The sequence below is a fragment of the Hibiscus syriacus genome, unplaced genomic scaffold (assembly GCF_006381635.1).
Source record: "Hibiscus syriacus cultivar Baekdansim isolate YM2019G1 unplaced genomic scaffold, ASM638163v2 tig00112281_pilon, whole genome shotgun sequence".
Classification (NCBI taxonomy): domain Eukaryota; kingdom Viridiplantae; phylum Streptophyta; class Magnoliopsida; order Malvales; family Malvaceae; genus Hibiscus; species Hibiscus syriacus.
The window spans coordinates 1,775,187-1,794,786 of NW_024063292.1; the positions used below are offsets into that span (position 1 = coordinate 1,775,187).

At 36.4% G+C, this 19,600-nt stretch overlaps 1 protein-coding gene, 1 long non-coding RNA gene and 2 pseudogenes across 2 annotated transcripts; 3 read left to right on the forward strand and 1 right to left on the reverse strand.

Annotated features, from left to right (window-relative positions):
* Positions 1-267: 267 nt before the first annotated feature.
* Positions 268-6,580, forward strand: LOC120177058 (annotated as a pseudogene).
* Positions 6,581-7,700: 1,120 nt separating this feature from the next.
* On the forward strand, positions 7,701-13,337 carry LOC120177122 (conserved oligomeric Golgi complex subunit 2-like). Its single transcript, XM_039183356.1, has 11 exons — positions 7,701-7,828; positions 8,055-8,567; positions 8,647-8,844; positions 9,600-9,936; positions 10,218-10,379; positions 10,923-11,022; positions 11,109-11,324; positions 11,404-11,512; positions 12,067-12,267; positions 12,814-12,918; positions 13,221-13,337. The coding sequence occupies exons 2-11, from the start codon at positions 8,109-8,111 to the stop codon at positions 13,317-13,319; spliced, it is 1,986 nt and encodes a 661-aa protein (XP_039039287.1). The 5' UTR covers positions 7,701-7,828; positions 8,055-8,108; the 3' UTR covers positions 13,320-13,337.
* Positions 10,839-19,600, reverse strand: part of LOC120177123 — a 34,364-nt pseudogene continuing 25,602 nt past the window's right edge.
* LOC120177125 lies at positions 13,515-14,176 on the forward strand. The gene is made up of 2 exons (XR_005521380.1): positions 13,515-13,619; positions 13,867-14,176. It is a non-coding gene; the product is annotated as an uncharacterized LOC120177125 (long non-coding RNA).

The window sequence follows — 19,600 nt, forward strand, 5'->3', positions numbered from 1 at the left end:
TTTTAGCTTCTTCTTTTTCTCTCTCTCTCTCTCATAGTTCTAAGAGAGAAATTACTAAACAATAATCACTAGCTTCCTACTCAACTCATACTCTGCTCTATCAATATATATATAGACACTTTCTTTTATAATCACTTTAGTAATAAAATTGTATTTATTTTACAAATAAAGTATTAATATAAATATAAAAATTAGTATATGTCCAAATATTAATTGATTTTCTATTTTCTATATATATTACTACCAATCGGACGACGAGCCAAAGCAATGGATGCCCCTCCAAAGTCGAGCACTCTTTCACCCAATCTCTACTTCTTTTTCCTTCTTTTATCGACAAATCTCCTCACTTTGTTCCTATCTTCCTCTCTTTACTCTTCTTGTTCACTCCAGTCCCTCACTTCCACAGCCGCAGCCGCAGCCACTGCCACTAATGACCGAGTCAGATTTTCTGGCCAACTTACTTCACAATCCGACAAGTTACTTACCTTCGTTTCTCAACAATCACTCTCTTTAGAGTTCAATGCAAATTTCAGCTCCGACATAATATATTCTCACGTGGGACGCGCATGCTCTCTTTTCCCAGATGAACTCTGACGTTACATGTCTTACAACATTAATGGTTCATATCTTGATGATGATCTTCTCACCCAGAAACTTCTCCTCAAAGGCTGCGAGTCACTGCCTCGTCGTCGTTGTCGACCCACTACTCTGTTGGATCATAAACTTGATCCATTATGGGAGCCTAAACCCATACCCAAACTAAATTGATGTCATTACTTACATCAATTAGGTGAAGATGTCATTTCTTACATCAATTAGGTGAAGATGTCATCGTTTACATCAATTAGGTGAAGATGTCATTGCTTACATCAATTTAGTTAGGTGAGAGTTAGGTATTTGTCTATTTTTTAATTGTTTAAATTAGTTTATTTGTGTGGTGTAGGATTGTTCTTAAGTAGTATAAATACCCCTCCCCATTTTAGTTTAAGCATCAAGAAAAATTAATAGCTTTTAATTGAGTAAGAAGCAAAGTCTTATAAGAGTGCGTTGTAGTATCTTGTTTTTGAGTGAGAGTGCTCTTGTAATATTTGTTTGAGTTTCAATAAAAGTTGTTTGTGTGAGTGTTTAGTTTCCAAAAAAGTGGCATCAGAACGAGTTGGAAAGATGGAAGGTCTCGACGAGAGGAATCCGACACCACCAGAATTTTCCCAATTTGAGTTCTGACGCGCCGCCACGCACCATCGGAAGACTGCTGCCAGAAAATCGAGTTGCTCACCGAGTTAAACCGAGTCAGCCCAGTTGGAGCCCCTTGACCTAGTTGTCCAAGTCCCTCCCAAGGGTTTTCGGTGTTCCGGATTCATCCGTGCAATCGGATTTTTCAAATTCTCATTATATTGAGAGATATGGAAAATAGTATGACACCATTCCAAGTTCCGACACTCAACAACAATAACTACGACAATTGGAGTATCAAAATGAAGGCACTTCTTGGATCACAAGATGTGTGCGTTATCATAGAGAAAGGCTATAACGAGCCTACGGATGATGCTGCTTTTGCTACTCTTACACTAGATCAAAAGATAAATTTGAAGGATTCAATAAAGAGATACAAGAAGGCTCTCTACCTCATCCATCAAGCATTATATGATGATGGTTTTGAAAAAAATTTGAGTGCAAGCTCTAGTAAGGAAGCATGGGAGAAGCTGTAAACCTCTTACAAAGGATCCGAGCAAGTAAAGAAGGTTCGTCTCCAAACATTAAGATGTGAATTCGAATCCTTACACATGAAAGCATCTGAGTTTATTTTAGATTATTTCTCAAGTGTAGTAGATGTTTTTAATCAATTAAAAAGAAATGTGAAAAGTTAGAAGATGTGAGGATAATAGAGAAGGTACTTCGTTCGTAGGATACCAAATTTGAGCACATCATCGTGACAATTGAAGAAACTAAAGACTTAGAAGAAATGACGATTGAGCAACTCCAAGGATCATTACAAGCATACGCAGAAAAGCATAAGAAGAAGCATGAGTTTACTGAGAAACTCCTCAACCTTCAACTCAAGGATATGCATGAAAGTCAATGTAATGATAGAAACCAACGTGGCCTAGGCATAGGTAGAGACCATGGACGAGGTGGAAGTCGCGGTCGTGGACGAGGCTGGAATTACAATAACAACAATTCCAACAACAACTATGAGAAAAGAGAAAACTCAACACGAGGCAATGGAAGAATCAATCTGAACTCAAAGTATGAAAAATCTCAAGTTCGATGTTATAATTGTCAAAAGTTTGGACATTATACTTCAGAATGTAGGGCTCCCAATAACAAAATTGAGGAGAATGCCAACTACATGGAGGAAAAGATAGATGGCAAAGAAACTCTTCTTCTATCATGAAAGGAAATTGATGGTGGCCAAGCAAATTCCTGGTATCTTGACAATGGTGCAAGAAATCACATGTGTGGAAGGAAATACATGTTCATGGAGCTAGACGAGTCAGTAAGTGGAAATGTTTCATTTGGATATGATTCCACAATAGCAGTGAAAGGGAGAGGTAACATCCTTATCCTTTTGAAATATGGGAGAGATCAATTTATTTCCAATGTCTACTATGTGCCCAATATGAAAAGTAACATCTTAAGTTTAGGGCAACTAGTAGAGAAATGTTATGATATTCATATGAAGAATTATAATCTTTCTATAAAAGATAATAAGAATAACTTCATTGCTAAAGTGTTGATGACAAAGAATAGAATATTCTTGATCAACATAGAAAATGATGTTGCAAAGTGCCTGAAAGCTTGTTACAAAGATGCATCATGACTTTGGCATCTTCGATTTGGACATCTCAAATTTGGAGGTCTAGAGTTGCTATCTAAGAAGGAGATGGTGAAGGGGCTACCTCACATCAACCATATTGACCAACTTTTTGAAGGGTGTCTAGTCGGAAAATAATTCAGGAAAAAATTTCCAAAAGAGTCAGAGACAAGAGCCAAAAAGCCACTTGAGCTCATCCATACCGATGTGTGTGGACCGATCAAGCCAAGCTCTCTCAGTAATAGTAACTATTTTCTTCTCTTCATTAATGATTTTTCAAGAAAAACCTGGGTTTATTTTTTGAAACAGAAGTCAAAAGTTTTCAAAGTCTTCAAGAAGTTCAAAGCAGTGGAGAGAGAAAGCGGTAGAAAGATCAAAGCCATGAGATCCGACCGAGGTAGAGAATTTACTTCCAGGAGTTTCAAGAGTTATGTGAAGCAAATTGAATTCGTCGACCAATGACAGTTCCTAGATCCCCCCAGTGAAATGGTGTGGTAGAAAGGAAGAACAGAACAATCCTTGACATGGCACGAAGCATGCTCAAAAGAAAGAAACTACCCAAAGAATTTTGGACGGAAGTAGTAGCGTGTGCAGTCTACTTGATAAACTGATCTCCAACAAGAAGTGTATGGGTAAGACACCGCAAGAGGCATGGAGTGGAAGAAAGCCTAGCATTTCCCACTTGAGAATCTATGGAAGTATAGCCCATGTTCACGTACCAGACGAGAGAAGAACTAAGCTTGATGATAAAAGTGAGAGTTTTATCTTCATCGGCTATGATGCTAATTCGAAAATCTACAAGCTGTACAATCCATACAATAAGAAGATTATGATTAGTCGATATGTGGTCTTCAACGAAGAAGGAGAATGGGATTTTAACTCTCATGCAGATGAGTTAAATTTCTTTCCTCAGTTTGAAGAAAATGAACAGACAATGAGGGAACAACTAGGTGAACCTTAAAAAGGACCTCAACAAGAGCTTGAAACTCTGCCCACTTCACCAACATCAACCACTCAAGGAGACTCATCACCTTCTTCGTCGTCAAGTGGAAGTCAAAGTGAAAGAGTTGTGTAACGTACAAGAAGCTTTAGAGATCTCTATGAGGTAACTTAACGACAAGATATTCTTACATTATTTTGTCTGTTTGTCGATTGTGAACCAGTGAGCTTTCAAGGAGCAGTACAAAAAAAAGAAATGGAGAGAGGCGATGGACGAAGAAATCAAAGCTATCGAGAAGAATGACACATGGGAACTTACCTCACTTTCCAAGGGACATAAGGTGATAGGTATCAAATGGGTGTACAAAATAAAGCAAAACGCCAAAGGAGTGATTGAAAAACACAAGGCAAGGCTAGTTGCTAAAGGCTATTGTCAAAAGGCTGAAATTGACTATGATGAGGTATTTGCTCCTGTTGCTCGATTGGAGACTATCAAAGTAATCATTTCTTTGGTAGCTCAAAATAAGTGGAAGATACAGCAGATGGATGTAAAGTCTGCCTTCCTAAATGGAGTTCTTGAAGAGGAAGTCTACATTCAACAACCATCAGGCTACGAAGTCAAAGTGCACGAAGACAAGGTATTGAAGTTGAAGAAGACTCTTTACGGGCTAAAACAAGCACCAAGGGTATGGAATAGCCGAATAGACAAGTACTTCCAAGAGAATGGCTTCAACAAATTTCCCTACGAGCACACTCTATATATCAAGATCAAAGATGAAGATATTTTGATCGTGTGCCTCTACGTGGACAACTTGATCTTCACCGGAAGCAACCCAAGCATGTTTAATAATTTAAGGATGTGATGATGAAAGAATTCAAGATGACAGACATGTGGCTCATGGCGTACTACCTTGGCATTGAAGTTAAGCAACAAAAAGATGGAATTTTCATTTCACAGGAAATCTATGTAAAGGAGATCCTGAAGAAGTTCAAGATGGAGAACTGTAAGCCAATAAGCACACCGAAAGAATACGAGATCAAGATGTCCAAACATGAAGAAGGCGAAAGCATAGATCCAACATTCTTCAAAAGTTTGGTGGAAAGTCTACGCTATCTAACTTGTACGAGGCTCGATATTCTTCACGCATTTGGATTGATTAGTCGCTACATGGAATCTCTAACAACTACCCATTTTAAAGTTAAAAAGAGAATTCTTCACTATCTAAAAGGTACAATTGACTCTGGCTTGTTCTATTCAGTTTCTAATGATTACAAGCTTGTTGGATATAGCGACAGTGATTGGGGTGAAGACATAGATAATCGAAGGAGCACTACTGGATTTTTATTTTTCATGGGAGATACTGCTTTCACATGGATGTCAAAGAAACAACCGATTGTCATATTATCCACTTGTGAAGCGAAATATGTTGCTGCTATCTCATGAGTTTGTCATGCATTTTGGCTTAGAAATCTATTGAAGGAGATAGGTTTGATATAAGAAGAGCCTACCAAGGTTTGTGTCAACAACAAGTCAGCCATTTCCTTAGCAAAGAATACAATATTCCATGATCGAAGCAAGCACATTGATATTCGCTATCACTATATAAGGGAGTGTGTTGCAAGAAATGATGTGGAAGTTGAATACGTGAAGTCACAAGATCAAGTTGCTGATATTTTTACCAAGCCACTGACAAGCGAAGACTTCATAAGATTAAGGAACTTACAAGGGGTCACAAGATCAAGTTTAAGGGGGTGTTGGATCATAAATGTGATCCATTATGAGAGCCTAAACCCACACCCAAACTAAATTGATGTCATTATTTACATCAATTAGGTGAAGATGTCATTGCTTACATCAATTCAGTTATGTGAGAGTTAGGTATTTCTCTATTTTTTAATTGTTTAAATTAGTTTATTTGTGTGGTGTAGGATTTTTCTTAAGTAGTATAAATACCCCTCCCCATTTTAGTTTAAGCATCAAGAAAAATTAAAAGCTTCTAAGTGAGTGAAGAAGCAAAGTCTTATAAGAGTGAGTTGCAGTATCTTGTTTTTGAGTGAGAATGCTCTTGTAATATTTGTTTGAGTTTCAATAAAAGTTGTTTATGTGAGTGTTTAGTTTCCAACATGCTCCTCCTTGATACCCCGAACCTCATCCGCTTCCACTCAGCCTATGGATAACGCCACTCGATTCATCAGTCGTATGGACAGCTTACTCTTGTAAGAACTACACTTGTTTGATTAATCGAAAGAAACAAAAGGGCTTTGACGATTGCAAAGACTGCTTTGATATAAAAGGTCGCGAGAGAACTCGTTGGACGACACCCGACAGCGAGCTTAACTTCTCCATCGAGAAGTGCTAGTAACGAGAAAACCGTGTACAATCCGAATAGGAATCGATATCGGGGGCGGGGTGGCGACTTTCGTCGTGAAATTGATGGAAAGAAACGTAACCATCGTCACAACTTCGATGAACTTAAACGGTCCGTTCAATAGTTTCATTGCTTCAAGAGGGGTTGTCCACATGAGCATATCGCAGAGACTGTCATTTTTCGATAACACGTTGGATATAGTTCACTCGATGCATGTTTTGAGCAACTGGGTTCCGATGACGGTGCTCAATTTCTTGATGTTTACAGGGTGTTAATGCCGGGAGGTTTGTTCTGGGTGGATCATTTCTTTTGCGAAGGCGATCAATTGGAGGAGGTGTACGCGCCGTTTTTTCGGAGCGTTGGATTCAAAAAGTTGAAGTGGGTGGTCGAACGGAAGCTCGATAGGGGAGCGGAGCTTAGGGAGGTTTATCTGTCGGCTTTGCTGGAAAAGCCGTGATTATTTATTTATGGAGAGTACAATCCATTATTTTCCGTTTTAATATTCAAAGTATGGTGTTGGGCTGGCCCACTGCCTCGGAAACTTCATTGGGGCTCATTTTACTACTTTAAAGTTAAATAAATTGTAAAAAATATTTTTACATTAACATTTAATAAAAATCAAATTTATTTTATTTCCATCATCTTTGACAATTATCTTTAGACCTGAACAAAATATTTAAATATTTTACTTAATCAAAACATATGTCAAGATCAAATTTAGAATGTAAATGAATCTACTTATCATATTATATAATATATTTATAATAATATTATTGTGTATATTATTTTTCATTTTCCTTCCCTCCTCCCTCCTCCCTCCTCCCTCCTCCCTCCTCCATTCAATTCATCTTTTTAAACTTGTGCTAGATTAAATTTATAAGTTTTGTTCATTTTCTTTGTGATTTCCATTTTCTCATTTTTCAACAAAATGTTTCTCTCATTTTCCTTTATTATCATTCACAATGAAATATAGGAGAAATTCAAGGAATTATATGTTATGACCCAATAAGAGAAGAACAATAATCGAAAAAAATAGAAGAAGAGTAATCCATGCTAGTCCCCTTGTAATTACTTCTGACCTCTTCACTATCAGAGTAAGTAAAAATCCCCAAATCTTTATATACAATCCCTAACCCCTTCTCTTTGATCCCCAATTTTCTTCCTCCTCCGATTTTTGTATCTCTCGTGATCATGACATTATAATCGAAACATGATTTTTTTAAAATAAAATTATTATTACATCAAATTACATTATTTTTAATATTTTTTAAGGGTCAATAACTTGATTAAGACCAAAACACTGAACCTTGGTGAACTAATTAATATTTTTTATTTAATGATTAAAATAAAACCGACCATATAATTTATAAGTAATTTACCCAAAATTTTAATAAACAAAATTTAAATGATTTTAAATGCAATATCAAATTTTTTAATAGACATGTAACTTTGTGCCACTTAAAATCGACGAAATGATCATTTTCCAGTTTTCAAATAAAACTACGTCGTTGGCCTCTGGATCTGCCTCGATTGTTTTCTTCTTGCCTAAGGAGTCCCTCCTCTCCCCTTTACTGACGCCTCCTCTTGCTGCTGTACTTCAACCGGCAGTGGCCTCCTCCCTTTCTTTGCTTCTTGTTTTTACCATTCATTTGTTTTAATCCGACGCTTTGCCTTTCAGATTCATCCTGCTCACGACGTCGTATAGGTCAGCTTGTCCTTTTTCTTCCTATTAATCTATAGATTTTTATTTTGTTAGAATTTTGCTTCATTTTCCAAGTAATTCATTCAAGTTTATATCTGGAGCATCGTTTATTTCGCATGTTTATTGATTTTTCAGTAATTGAGTTTGAATGATAAAATACAATATCACTTCGGGTGCATATTGATTTTTTTTTCGTTTATTTATGGCAATATGTCTGCTTGCAGTATAGGAATTGTTATAATTCAAATCTGATTTGGACTTGAATTCCATTCGAAGTGTCAAAATGCCGGATCAAATACCATCTCCAGCCCCAAGATCCGCCACGGATCTGTTCTCCGACCCGCTTGACTCTCACCCAATGTGGTTAAAGCCCTCTCTCTTCCTTTCCCCTGACTTCAACTCTGAATCGTACATTGCGGAGCTCCGAACCTTTGTTCCATTTGACACCCTACGATCTGAATTCCAGGCTCATCTCTCATCTCTCAACCATGAACTCATTGATCTCATCAACCGCGATTACGCCGACTTTGTAAACCTCTCCACCAAACTGGTCGATGTGGATTCTGCAGTGCTTCGTATGCGTGCTCCACTTCTTGAGATCCGTGACAAGATCCAAGGCTTTAGGGGAGCTGTTGAGAGCTCACTAACCTCTTTGAAGAATGGACTGAGCCAACGGGCTGAGGCTACTGCTGCCAGAGAGGTGCTGGAGCTGCTGCTCGACACTTTTCATGTTGTTTCCAAGGTAATTGCAGTTGTACACTTGATGATCCACTTCCATTTCAGTTTCTAATAGTTTTGATGTAAACCAACTCCTTTATTAGGTTGAAAAGCTTATAAAGGAGCTTCCTAGCGCGTCTTCAGATTTGTCGAATGGAGATGTTGATTCAATTCAAAAGAGTAATGCTTTGAACTCGCATGTTGAGAATGGAACAGCAAATATCAGAGAGACCCAAAGCATGCTTCTTGAGAGAATTGCCAGTGAGATGAATCGCCTCAACTTTTATATTGCCCATGCACAGGTACCTCTCTTTCTTTTCAGTCTCAAATTTTATGTTGTAACTGCTGAAATATTTCCCATCTAATTATGTAATTTCCTTTTGCATTTGTTTTCTGAATTCACTTTTATATTGATTGTATTTATAATAATGGAAATTTGTTACAAAGTAACTTATTCTCTGATTATCTATATCATAGCAAGAAGAATGTGCTTAAGAGTCAATATACTGCCAGTTCAGATATAAGTTTTTTGAAGAACATTGCAAAAAACTTATTGGTTTAGAGTCCCACATCCTCTCCAGATTCTTACAGTTAAAAAACTAGCACTATTTAGTAAGGTTAATCACATCATCAAAATCACTTTTCTTTAGAAAATCCAGAACTACTTAGGTAACATCACCATTAACAGCATGCCAATATTTTTGTAAAACATTTAATTCATACCATCAGGTCATGGCAATTTCGAAGGATGCATTTGCGTAAATGCAGTGTGAACTGTTAACCTCTTCATTAATAAACTCATGAGTCAAATGTTTTTTAAGCATCATGTAGCATGTATATAGGCCTCATATCAACTATAAACATAGAATTCATATCAAATCTCACAACTTATAAGAATGGTTGACAATTATGGTAATTTTGCTCTCGGTGACTAACACTAAAATGATTTTACTAAAATCTGTATCATATGCATTATGGATATGTACCTCGGAATGATGTGACCAATTTGGATGTAGAAATTCATAGAATATCTGTTTTCTATATTATGCAAATGCAGAACCTGCCTTTCGTTCAGAACATTGAGAAGAGGATTCTCAGTGCTAGCCAACTGTTAAATGCAGGCTTGGGACACTGTTTTGTTGATGGGCTGGAACACAGGGATGTCACTGCAATTTATAATTGCTTACGTGCTTATGCTGCTATTGATAACACTGGTAATGCAGAAGAAATTTTTCGCACAACCATTGTGGCTCCATTGATGCAAAATGTTATTCCACATGGATCTTCTGGAGTTGTTGCTGGGGCATCTGGAGATGAACTTGAGAATGATTATGGACAAATTAAAAAGCTTATTGAGAAGGATTTTAAGTTCTTCCTGGAAATTGCTTCTGCGGGTACATATATGCTTGTTTTTACCCATATCAATCCTATTAATACTGTGACTTTATCTAGTTTTTCATTGTGTCTTTATTATCATTTATATTGAATTTGGTGCTAGGCATGGTTGTGTCCTGACAAGAATATGTTTTGAGCTTGTTGAATATAGAAACCAGAGTTGTTAAAACCCTTTGTCCATTTGGTGCATGATATCCGTCTTCTCATGGTCTTTGTATACCTAACTTCAGTTTGCTAAATGTAAAGGCTGTTGAAGTTTTGTTATGTTTTTTTTTTCCAGAAAATTCAGGATTACATGTATTTGAGTTCTTGGCAAATTCAATTCTGAAGGAGGTCTTAGAAGCCATCCAAAAGGGAAAGCCTGGTGCATTTTCTCCAGGAAGACCTAAGGAATTCCTCAAAAACTACAAATCAAGCCTAGATTTCTTGGCTTATCTTGAAGGTAGCCCTCTGACATTTTTTTTGATAGGAATAGTAGGACTCATTTGAAACCCCCTTCATGATTTACGGAAACTCGGAAAGAGTTCCTTAAACATCAAAAGGAGGATCAGAGTACCTTGAATTTCATTAATAAAAGAAAACATAGGAATACAATACCCTGAACTCCTTTAAGGAGGTCGGCAAACTAACCAAACAGACCTTAAAAACAACAAAAACAAATCAACCAATACCAGCTTTGGCTAGAGTATCAGCCTCTAGATTAGCTGCCCTATTAACCCATCTAATAACACCTTCAAAATCTCTAAGTTTCCCAATAATATCCTTAACAACGTGAGCATAAACGACAGGACAAGAAACTGGGTCCTTGACCCAGTTGACGGCCACTCTGCAGTCACTCTCAATTATAAGGCGATCCTTGATCCTGTGTCGCATTTTGTTTTCCATCTAAGACTAAAAAATTCACAAAGTCTACTTTGGTAAAGAATTAGAGTGTCTAAACTTTAGTCCATTTTATTATTGTATAAAAAGAATTTTCCATTTTCAGGCTATTGCCCAACCAGAGCTGCTGTTGCCAAATTTCGTGCAGCGCCTTTTTATGTTGAATTCATGAAGCAGTGGAATGTTGGTGTTTATTTCTCGTTAAGGTATTGAGTGGATCTATTTGATGTTTATTAATACAATATTGTATTATTACTTGGATATGAACTGCTTTTGTTTTCAACTGCTTCAGGTTTCAAGAAATAGCAGGTGCTCTGGACTCTGCACTTGCAGCACCTAGTATTGTTCTTGCCCAAAATTCTGGTTCTGGTGAAGAATATTCTCAGAACTTAACACTTAAACAAAGTGTTACTCTTTTGGATAGCTTGAGATCCTGCTGGAATGAAGAAGTTCTTGTCCTTTCTTGTTCTGACAAGTTTCTTCGCTTGTCCCTGCAGCTTCTCTCAAGGTCATTCCTCAGATCAAATAGTTTTGAGTAGTATAGATACACCGGCTATCATCATCTGATTGTATTTTGTGTGTGATAGATACTCAAATTGGTTGTCCTCTGGATTGGCTGCACGGAAGAAGGGTAGTGCTGGCTCCAACCCTGGATGTGAGTGGGCTCTTTCAGCTGCTTCAGATGATTTTGTTTATGTACGCCCATGTCTTTATTCTATTATGTTTCCAACTTAAATTCACTGAGCCTTATTTAACACATAGAGGTTTAATCAATGGTGTTCTTATGTTTGAGTTTTGAAATTTAAAATTTAGAGAATTGAAGGAAGAACTAAGAATTATTTTTGTTTGGGTACCTGAATGGGGAGATAAATATGGAGAAATTATTATTTCTCCACTTTCCACTTGATTATTTCTAATCTAGAAAGATCTAGAAAGAAATTAGAACTGGTAATTATACTTTCTTATACTTTAAAATATATACCTAAATTTCATTATTAAAATGTGGGAAAATAAGTAATGTGGTTATGCAACTGCTTTAGACCTATCATTTTCAGCCCCCAAAGTTCAATCTGCTGAGTTTATGTACCTTACTGTTGATGGGACTTTAAAGATTCTATCATCTATTTCTTTTTCATTTTTGAATTCTACTTATAGGTTACTTTCATTCTCCAAGTCGAGCACCATATAAATATATAATGTAGACTTGACTACTGTTTATCCAGACTTTTGAGCATATGTCGTGCTTGCAGGTTATTCATGACATAAATTGTATCTCCAAGGAGATTTCTTGTTCTTACCTTGATCATGTACTTCATGTTCTATCTTCATGTTCTGCTGAAGTCCTTGACCTCGTAAAGCAGAGCATTTTGTACTGTGGAAAATCATTGGATGATTTGTTACCCTTAGTTATCAACACAATTAAAGAGGCTTTAGTTCAGAAGTCTGTTGAGGTAAGCATTACAATGTTAGCATTTAACTTTTTTGCACAAGTGTTGTTAAGGCGTGTGCCTAGGTGCTAAGCTGCCAAACAACGAATGCGTCTCATACCCAATAAATGCAAAAGGAGATCATATAACTGAAATTCTCTTGCGTTTGTTTTTATTTTATTTTTCATTAGCCGTACATAATAGTAAAATGAGTATAATATCAAACTCCATACTCCTCAATATAAAAACATACTTGATATCATAGACAAATCATGCATATTAGCCAAAAATAAAACTCTGAAAAAATATTTTTTGCATATTTGGTTGGATTTCTGAAACCCTTTGAGTTTATTAACAAAATCATGTACCTTAAGTGTATTTTTTACACACTTCCACATTGTGCCTCACCACTATGAGCAGATTTCTTTTTTGTCTAGCGCCTTGAGTCACCATGTGCTATGAAATGACTGTGACAAGCTTTATGGGTTCAATTGTTTTTTCTTTTTGTCTTGCAATTTCATTATACTCGGGAAATTTTTGTTCATTCTTTGTTTATCTTAAATTCCACAGGACTTGAGACAGCTGAAGGGTATAACTGCAACTTATAGGATGACAAACAAACCTCTTCCTGTCAGACATTCACCTTATGTGGCAGGAGTATTGCGCCCATTGAAGGTATGCAATCTTTTAATATTTCCGTCAAGACACACACCCTTTCTCCACCTTTTTTACTTAAAGAAAAGAAAACAATCCAAGGAACATAAAATTGAAATACAAAATCTGATAGAAAATATATATATATTTTTTGCTTAGATATATAACAAGTTTAGCTGCAGTCCAGGTTATTTACTTCTTTGGCATGTATTTTCCGTGAAGAACATGTTTTATACTTTTACGTAAAGTGTTTGCTTTCTGCTGCACACTGTGGCAATCAGTGGATATTACTTTGCTTAGTCGGCATTTTTCAATGCTTTCAGACTTTCCTGGACGGTGAACAAGCTACAAAGTATTTGACAAGCAATGCGAGGAATAATGTACTGCTAGGTACTGCAACAGACATAACTACTCGCTTATGAATAGCTGCTGACCTCGTCAGTGTGGTTAGTATCACAAACAATTTCTTTCCCTGGTTTTTTTCTCTTGATATTAAATATGCTTTGAATAAAACCTCTAAATTATCTTGTACAGGCACGGAAGACAGAGCCTTCACTTCAAAGATTAAGGCAAGGTGCACAAAGACGGGCTGGGGCGAGCTCAGATATCTGGATATAATGTGTCTGACATACCGATCCTTATGGCAGTGTGTCGCACCTGCTAATAGGCAGAATGAGATCAAGTTTTGAAATCAATATTGCATCGGCATCTGGTTCTTTCAGGTAAAGCTCTCTGCATATATTATGTTTATTGTTGATTTTTTCTTGCAATAACATGAAAATTTTGTACAAAAAACTGCTCAGCATCTTAAAGGTATTTGATTAAGTTTTGTCTGACGAACAATGATTTATTTTTTCATTCCCTTTTAGAGATCTCGAATTTGTCTCTACACTCTGCAGAGGAAAAAGAAAAGAGAGAATAATATATAATCACCAAAAAAATTTGAGCAACTTTGGAACTGTGATTCAGGAAACCATTTCAAGCTTTCATCAGCCACGCAAGATGTGTTCAGATTTACTGATGGCGGAGGCTGCGGCAGAGACCAAAAAGTCAATAGAATGAGAGAATTTGCAAAGATAGGGCAGCCTCGATATCTTTGCTCTTAATTCCCTCTACGTTTACTTGTTTTTCACTTTCTTTATAACAGAATATTTGCTGTAATCATTAAATTTTGCATCTAAAGTGGTATACCAAAGCCTTGATTTCTCCTTGAAAATGACCAACTTCTGCCTAATTTTGGAGACAATTTAACCCACAAGAAAAGGGGAGTTTCAACCAATCAATCAATCCATGTAATTCTTTTATGTTTTTCCCTTCAGATTTTGAATGCATTTTTAGATCAAATGAAGTTAATTAATGCAGCAGATTAAACAAAAAATTGCTTGAAGCCACCTGATATGACCTCCTGACCGAGAACACAAAATAGTTTAAACATAAATTGCGAGTTATGCAAAGGGAGCAAGCAAAAGAAATAAAAGCACTAAGAATAACATGTTCTACAATAAGTTTTGCAGATTATTCACTTCAGTTAGCCCCCCTAAGGAAGAAGCTTAGCTAAAGATGCGTACTTGAACCAACACATTTAACGTAAAAGAGTAGAAGTAAAAGACTTGTCATAAAACGAACAAAAGTTGCATCGTTTGATGAATGTTTTACACCCGCCATTGAGTTCCTATCCTTCTACATGACACAATGGCTCATAAGTTGGTATGTGAACACCATCATCTAAGGATAAAGAACAGTCAGAGAGAAATTAACCACTCAACTGATTGCGTCAAGTTACAAGCCAAAGTCATGTTCGGCTCTCTTCAGCATGGATGTCACCCTGTTGAAAAATTCTGGTTCGTTTTCTTTGATATCATCAAGACGCCTCTGCTCATGTTCATCAGCCTTCAAAAAACAAATATCGCATCAAAATATGAAAACAGCAATAAGCTCATTCCACAGTGACTAAATTAAAGTAAATTAGACATTAGTTGTTCTATCAAAGAGTTCGTTTATCAATCATCTGGTGATTTAGCGAGAACTAAGACATGATTGTTCACTTTCCTTCTTCCTAATACTTTGAAAAGTAAAATACTTATGCATAAAGAATTCATAATACTTGGAAAAGTATAGTATTAAGTGAGAAAGACAATGTCTTTCCTAAGACTATTACCTCTTTAAATTTTAAAAGAACTAAATTTGATACAGATGCTGGCTTTGCCTGATCCCATCTGAAATGAATAATGGATAGTAATACGTTAAAGGTACATAAAATATCACCATAGACGTATAAGGCAAGTATGATTTCAATTCCTAACCTCCATATATTTATAACACAGCTTAAGCAACAGATATTGTGCTCTAAGTAGATAAAAAGTGCAAGCAAAGGCTATGAACCAATCAATAGGCTACACTTAGGCTTGAACATGTACAACTGCAAGATGGCTGGAAATGGACGAGTGACGCGGCAAAAGAAATGGCTCTGGTCAAAGTTCATGGCGGGAAGACTGATGCAATTTCCTCTAAAAATGAGCTTAAAATGTTATCCATGCACTACATAACAAAATTGTTGTCCAATGTGTAATTAGCGTGGATGTATCCATCATTGAATTAGTGAGGGCAACTGCCCCCACTAGGATTGAAACAATATACATATACATATATAAAATGATACTAGCTCTATACAAGGTAAAGTCCCCTGTTTCCGGTTTTTACTGTAAGAGGACAAATAAAAACAAAAATAAGAGAATCCAAGGGAGACAGAATTCCCAATACTCATATTATAGTACATGATAAGATTCCACAGAGTTACAGTCCTCTAGTTGTTTGGACAGAGCACCTTTTTGCAATTTCACCCTCACTGGGGGGAGCTTTACAGGAAAGTATAAAAGTACTATTGGACTACAATAAATCACCATAATTCAACAATACCAAAAATAAAAAATAAGACGAGTTTCAGGATATTCCCAGACCATAACACATAAACAACATAAAAAACACTTGTAATATCCTCGATATCAGAAAAAGCATGATGATCCTATGCAATTATACCCAAAAAATTGTGAAAGCCAAATGCTCCAAGTTATACAGCATGAAGCAAACCATACCAAACAAGCATCAACTCGTTAACAGATCGCCACATGCCACGACCCACATCTTTTGCAGATAGTTCTCTTGCACTTCTCCCATGCCACAACTCTTTAACGACGTACCGCACTTCCTCAACATCAACCTACAGGCAATGGCAACAAGAAAAAGAAAACACATAAATTGAAGAACAACAATAATAATCTGATGTAGAACATGTGCAAAAAATATTAATATGACATAGAAATGGTTTCTGAGACAAGGGAAATAAGAATGACACACTATAACCAGCTGGAGGGTCACAATATAATGGTTTACTAATAAGAGAATTTGGAACAATGCTACTGACCATAATTTCGTATGGACTTTAGACTTCTGTTTAATATTTCTTGGACAAATGATATTATGACACAAAGATTTGAAATAAATATATCATTTTAAAAAACTTTTAAGGGGTTGTTAATCATTTACCATTTAGTATTTACCTTTTAAATGTTGGATAATCTGGATTAACCTATTGACAACCTGTTTCAGTATTCAACAAATGAGTGTTTGTGGATAGGCATTATTGAAACTAGCATGGTTTCTGTGATCCAGGACAATTAATGAAGAAGAATGTATATGTATTATAAAAAAGAAGAATAGTTTTAAGTTGCTTATATTAATAAAAAGTCTTCAGTTGAAATGATAAAAATGAATGTAATTATTTCAAGTACAAAGGCAATACAGCTTCAACTATACAATAATGCATTGCCTCAATCAATAAAATAGCTTTAAGTTGATGAGATTCTATATCATAAGGATAAAAGCATTTTCATAAGGTGATATCCAAAGGTTTCGACTTTAGTTCATGAAATTAAAGCCGACAGAATGAGAGGAAATGGCCAACAGAAGATATAGGGAACATTTGATGACCACAGACCGTTGATTCCAAGCATATTAAGTCAAAAACAAATACTGTGCCTTAGAAATTCAACTGTGGGCATTTCTTTACGCTTAAAAATTTAATAAAATTGAAGTGTTAATAGATGATTATAATTTTCAGTGTGCCAATCCTCAATTTTGTTGAGAATTGGTATACTGCTAGATCATGTTCTTCCACTATTTTGTACAACTCCAAGTCTTAGCCAGTTTGGTTCAAAATCCAACCTTCATTTTCCCAAGCATATGTCAAAAGCCTCGAACCTAACCTGTTTTTCCCTAAAATGCTCATTGCAAGAAGCAAAGCATATATTACATATGTCCTTGCTACTTCATCCCCCATCAAGAACCTTTTGACGAAAAGCATAAAACATGGATATATGAATCATCACTTAAAATGCCTAAACATTCCAGAAAACGTTGCTCATTAACTTGCTATAATTTTCAGCACAAAAGACCACTACAAATTATCATACAGTATTCACAATTGATTTCATGTCCCCAAATTATTATACACTTAGTTAACTCTATTATTAGAGCAAAAGTTGATCTAAATTTGATTTAATGAATTACCTAAAATATTAAACCAAAAAAAAAACATAAATCAGAAGTTCCTCTAACCCAAGCAGATGGAAAGATAAAGGGAAGAACAAATGTTAAAATCTTTAGATCATACAATAACTACAAGGAAATTGAAAAATGTACTTGAGATAGTGTTGTAGACCGAGGATAAAAGAGAAGAAATTATCGAAGAGAAAGATTGTAGAAGAAGAAGAAAAGAATTACAGAAAGGAAATTCTCATTCATTCAAAACATAGAAAGAAAATGTGCTCTACAAGAGGTATTATTTATTTACAAACCCGTATGGCAAATCTAGTAATGCCAGCTGGCAATCTAAATAACTGAATGCTTAAAAAACAGATTCCTTGTGCTGATCAGGTATTGGGCCAATTGACTGGGCTGCTCCATGTCATTTCAAACTCCCCTGGCCCGCCTCCACTTCATCAGATAAGTCCATCTCTAATTCCCTTTGTCTTTCCAATACCTTTTCTGATTTCAATCCCCAATTACTCTCTCGAATCCCTAACCCATCTTTCTCCAGAATCCCTAACCCTCCTGTCTCCATTCCCAAATCTCTCTCACCCCTTCGTTCTTCGTTTTCTTCTCCAACTATAACAATACCCGCCCCTCGAGACAAGCCTTGTCCCCAAGGATCAAACGCAGGAAACTGGCTACGCAGAAATGAGTAATCTTCCCAAGTGTCATTCGATTCATTCAAGTTTTGCCATCGAACCAAAAGCTGAGTAATTGGTCTTCCATGTCTATTTACGATTCGTCTTCCCACTATTTTCAAGGGTTTTATTTGCAACTGACCATCTTCGTCTATGACAGGAGGATCTGTAGCAGTCACTGATGAATCCCCGATGAATCTCTTCAGAAGGCTTACATGAAAGACAGGGTGGAGTCTCGAAGAATCAGGTAAATCCAGTCGATAAGCTACTTCGCCTATTTTTTCAAGTATTTTATATGGTCCAAAATATTTTGCTGCTAACTTAATATTTTTACGCAGGGCAATCGAAGATTGTCTATAGGCTGTAACTTCAGGTACACCAATTCTCCAATTTGAAAAATCTTTTCTGTTCTGTTTTTATCAGCCTGTTGCTTCATTCTGTTACTGGCCAATTCTAGTTTATGCTTGACTAATTGCCTTATATGCTCCCTGTTAAACATAATTTCACTAACTGACTGAACTGTAGTATCAGTTGGCCAAACCATAATAGGTGGTTTGTACCCATATAAAGCCTGAAAAGGAGTTAATTTTAAAGTTGTATGGTAAGTGGTGTTGTACCACCACTCTGCCTGAGGTAACCATTTAGCCCAACATCTAGGCTGATAAAAACAAATGCCTCGCAAATACTGTTTTAAACACTGGTTGACCCTCTCTGTTTGTCCATTCGTTTCAGGATGATAAGCAGTGCTGAACAATGTTCTTGTACCCAATTGTTTCATCAATTTTTTTCCAAAACAAACTAGTAAAGGTCTTATCTCTGTCAGAAATGGCCATCTTAGGCTGACCATGTAGTTTATACACACTGTCAAGGTAGAGCTTAGCAACCTCTGCTGCAAAATAAGGATGAGATAAAGGTAGAAAATGGTTGTATTTGGTAAATTTATCCACAATGACCAAAATACAGTTTTTCTTGAAGGAAGTAGGCAATCCTTCAATGAAATCCATAGTAATGATTTCCCAGGCTTGATTAGGAACATGTAGGGGCTGCAACAAACCAGGTTTTACTACATGTTCCACCTTAGTAGTCTGGCAAACTTCACAACATCTCACATAAGTAGCAACCATAGATTTAAGATTTGGCCAATAAAAATTTGACCTAATCCTATAATAAGTAGCTTGGGCCCCAGAGTGACCCCCTTGAGGAGAATCATGCAAAGCCTGTATAATTTTCAACCTAAGACTTCCATGAGCTCCAATATAAACCCTCCCATCATATCTAAGAATAGCCTTAGAATACTTCCATTTAGTATCAGCAGCAAGATTAATAGTTAGAATAGAAATCCAATTTTGAGCTATAGAATCATCCCTATAGCTATCTTCAATCTCCTGAACCCAAGTAGGCACCAAAACAGTCACTCCCATAGCCAAACAATGAGCATGATCCTCCCATGTTCTGGATAAAGAATCAGCAACACATTT

What these genes read in the sequence shown, in the direction of transcription:
- LOC120177122 (XM_039183356.1), top strand. Translation starts at nt 8,109, where the DNA reads ATGCCGGATCAAATACCATCTCCAGCCCCAAGATCCGCCACGGATCTG. An exon ending in CTTTTCATGTTGTTTCCAAG is followed by an intron (nt 8,568 to 8,646) that starts GTAATTGCAGTT and finishes CTCCTTTATTAG; the next exon opens with GTTGAAAAGCTTATAAAGGA. An exon ending in GGTGTTTATTTCTCGTTAAG is followed by an intron (nt 11,023 to 11,108) that starts GTATTGAGTGGA and finishes CAACTGCTTCAG; the next exon opens with GTTTCAAGAAATAGCAGGTG.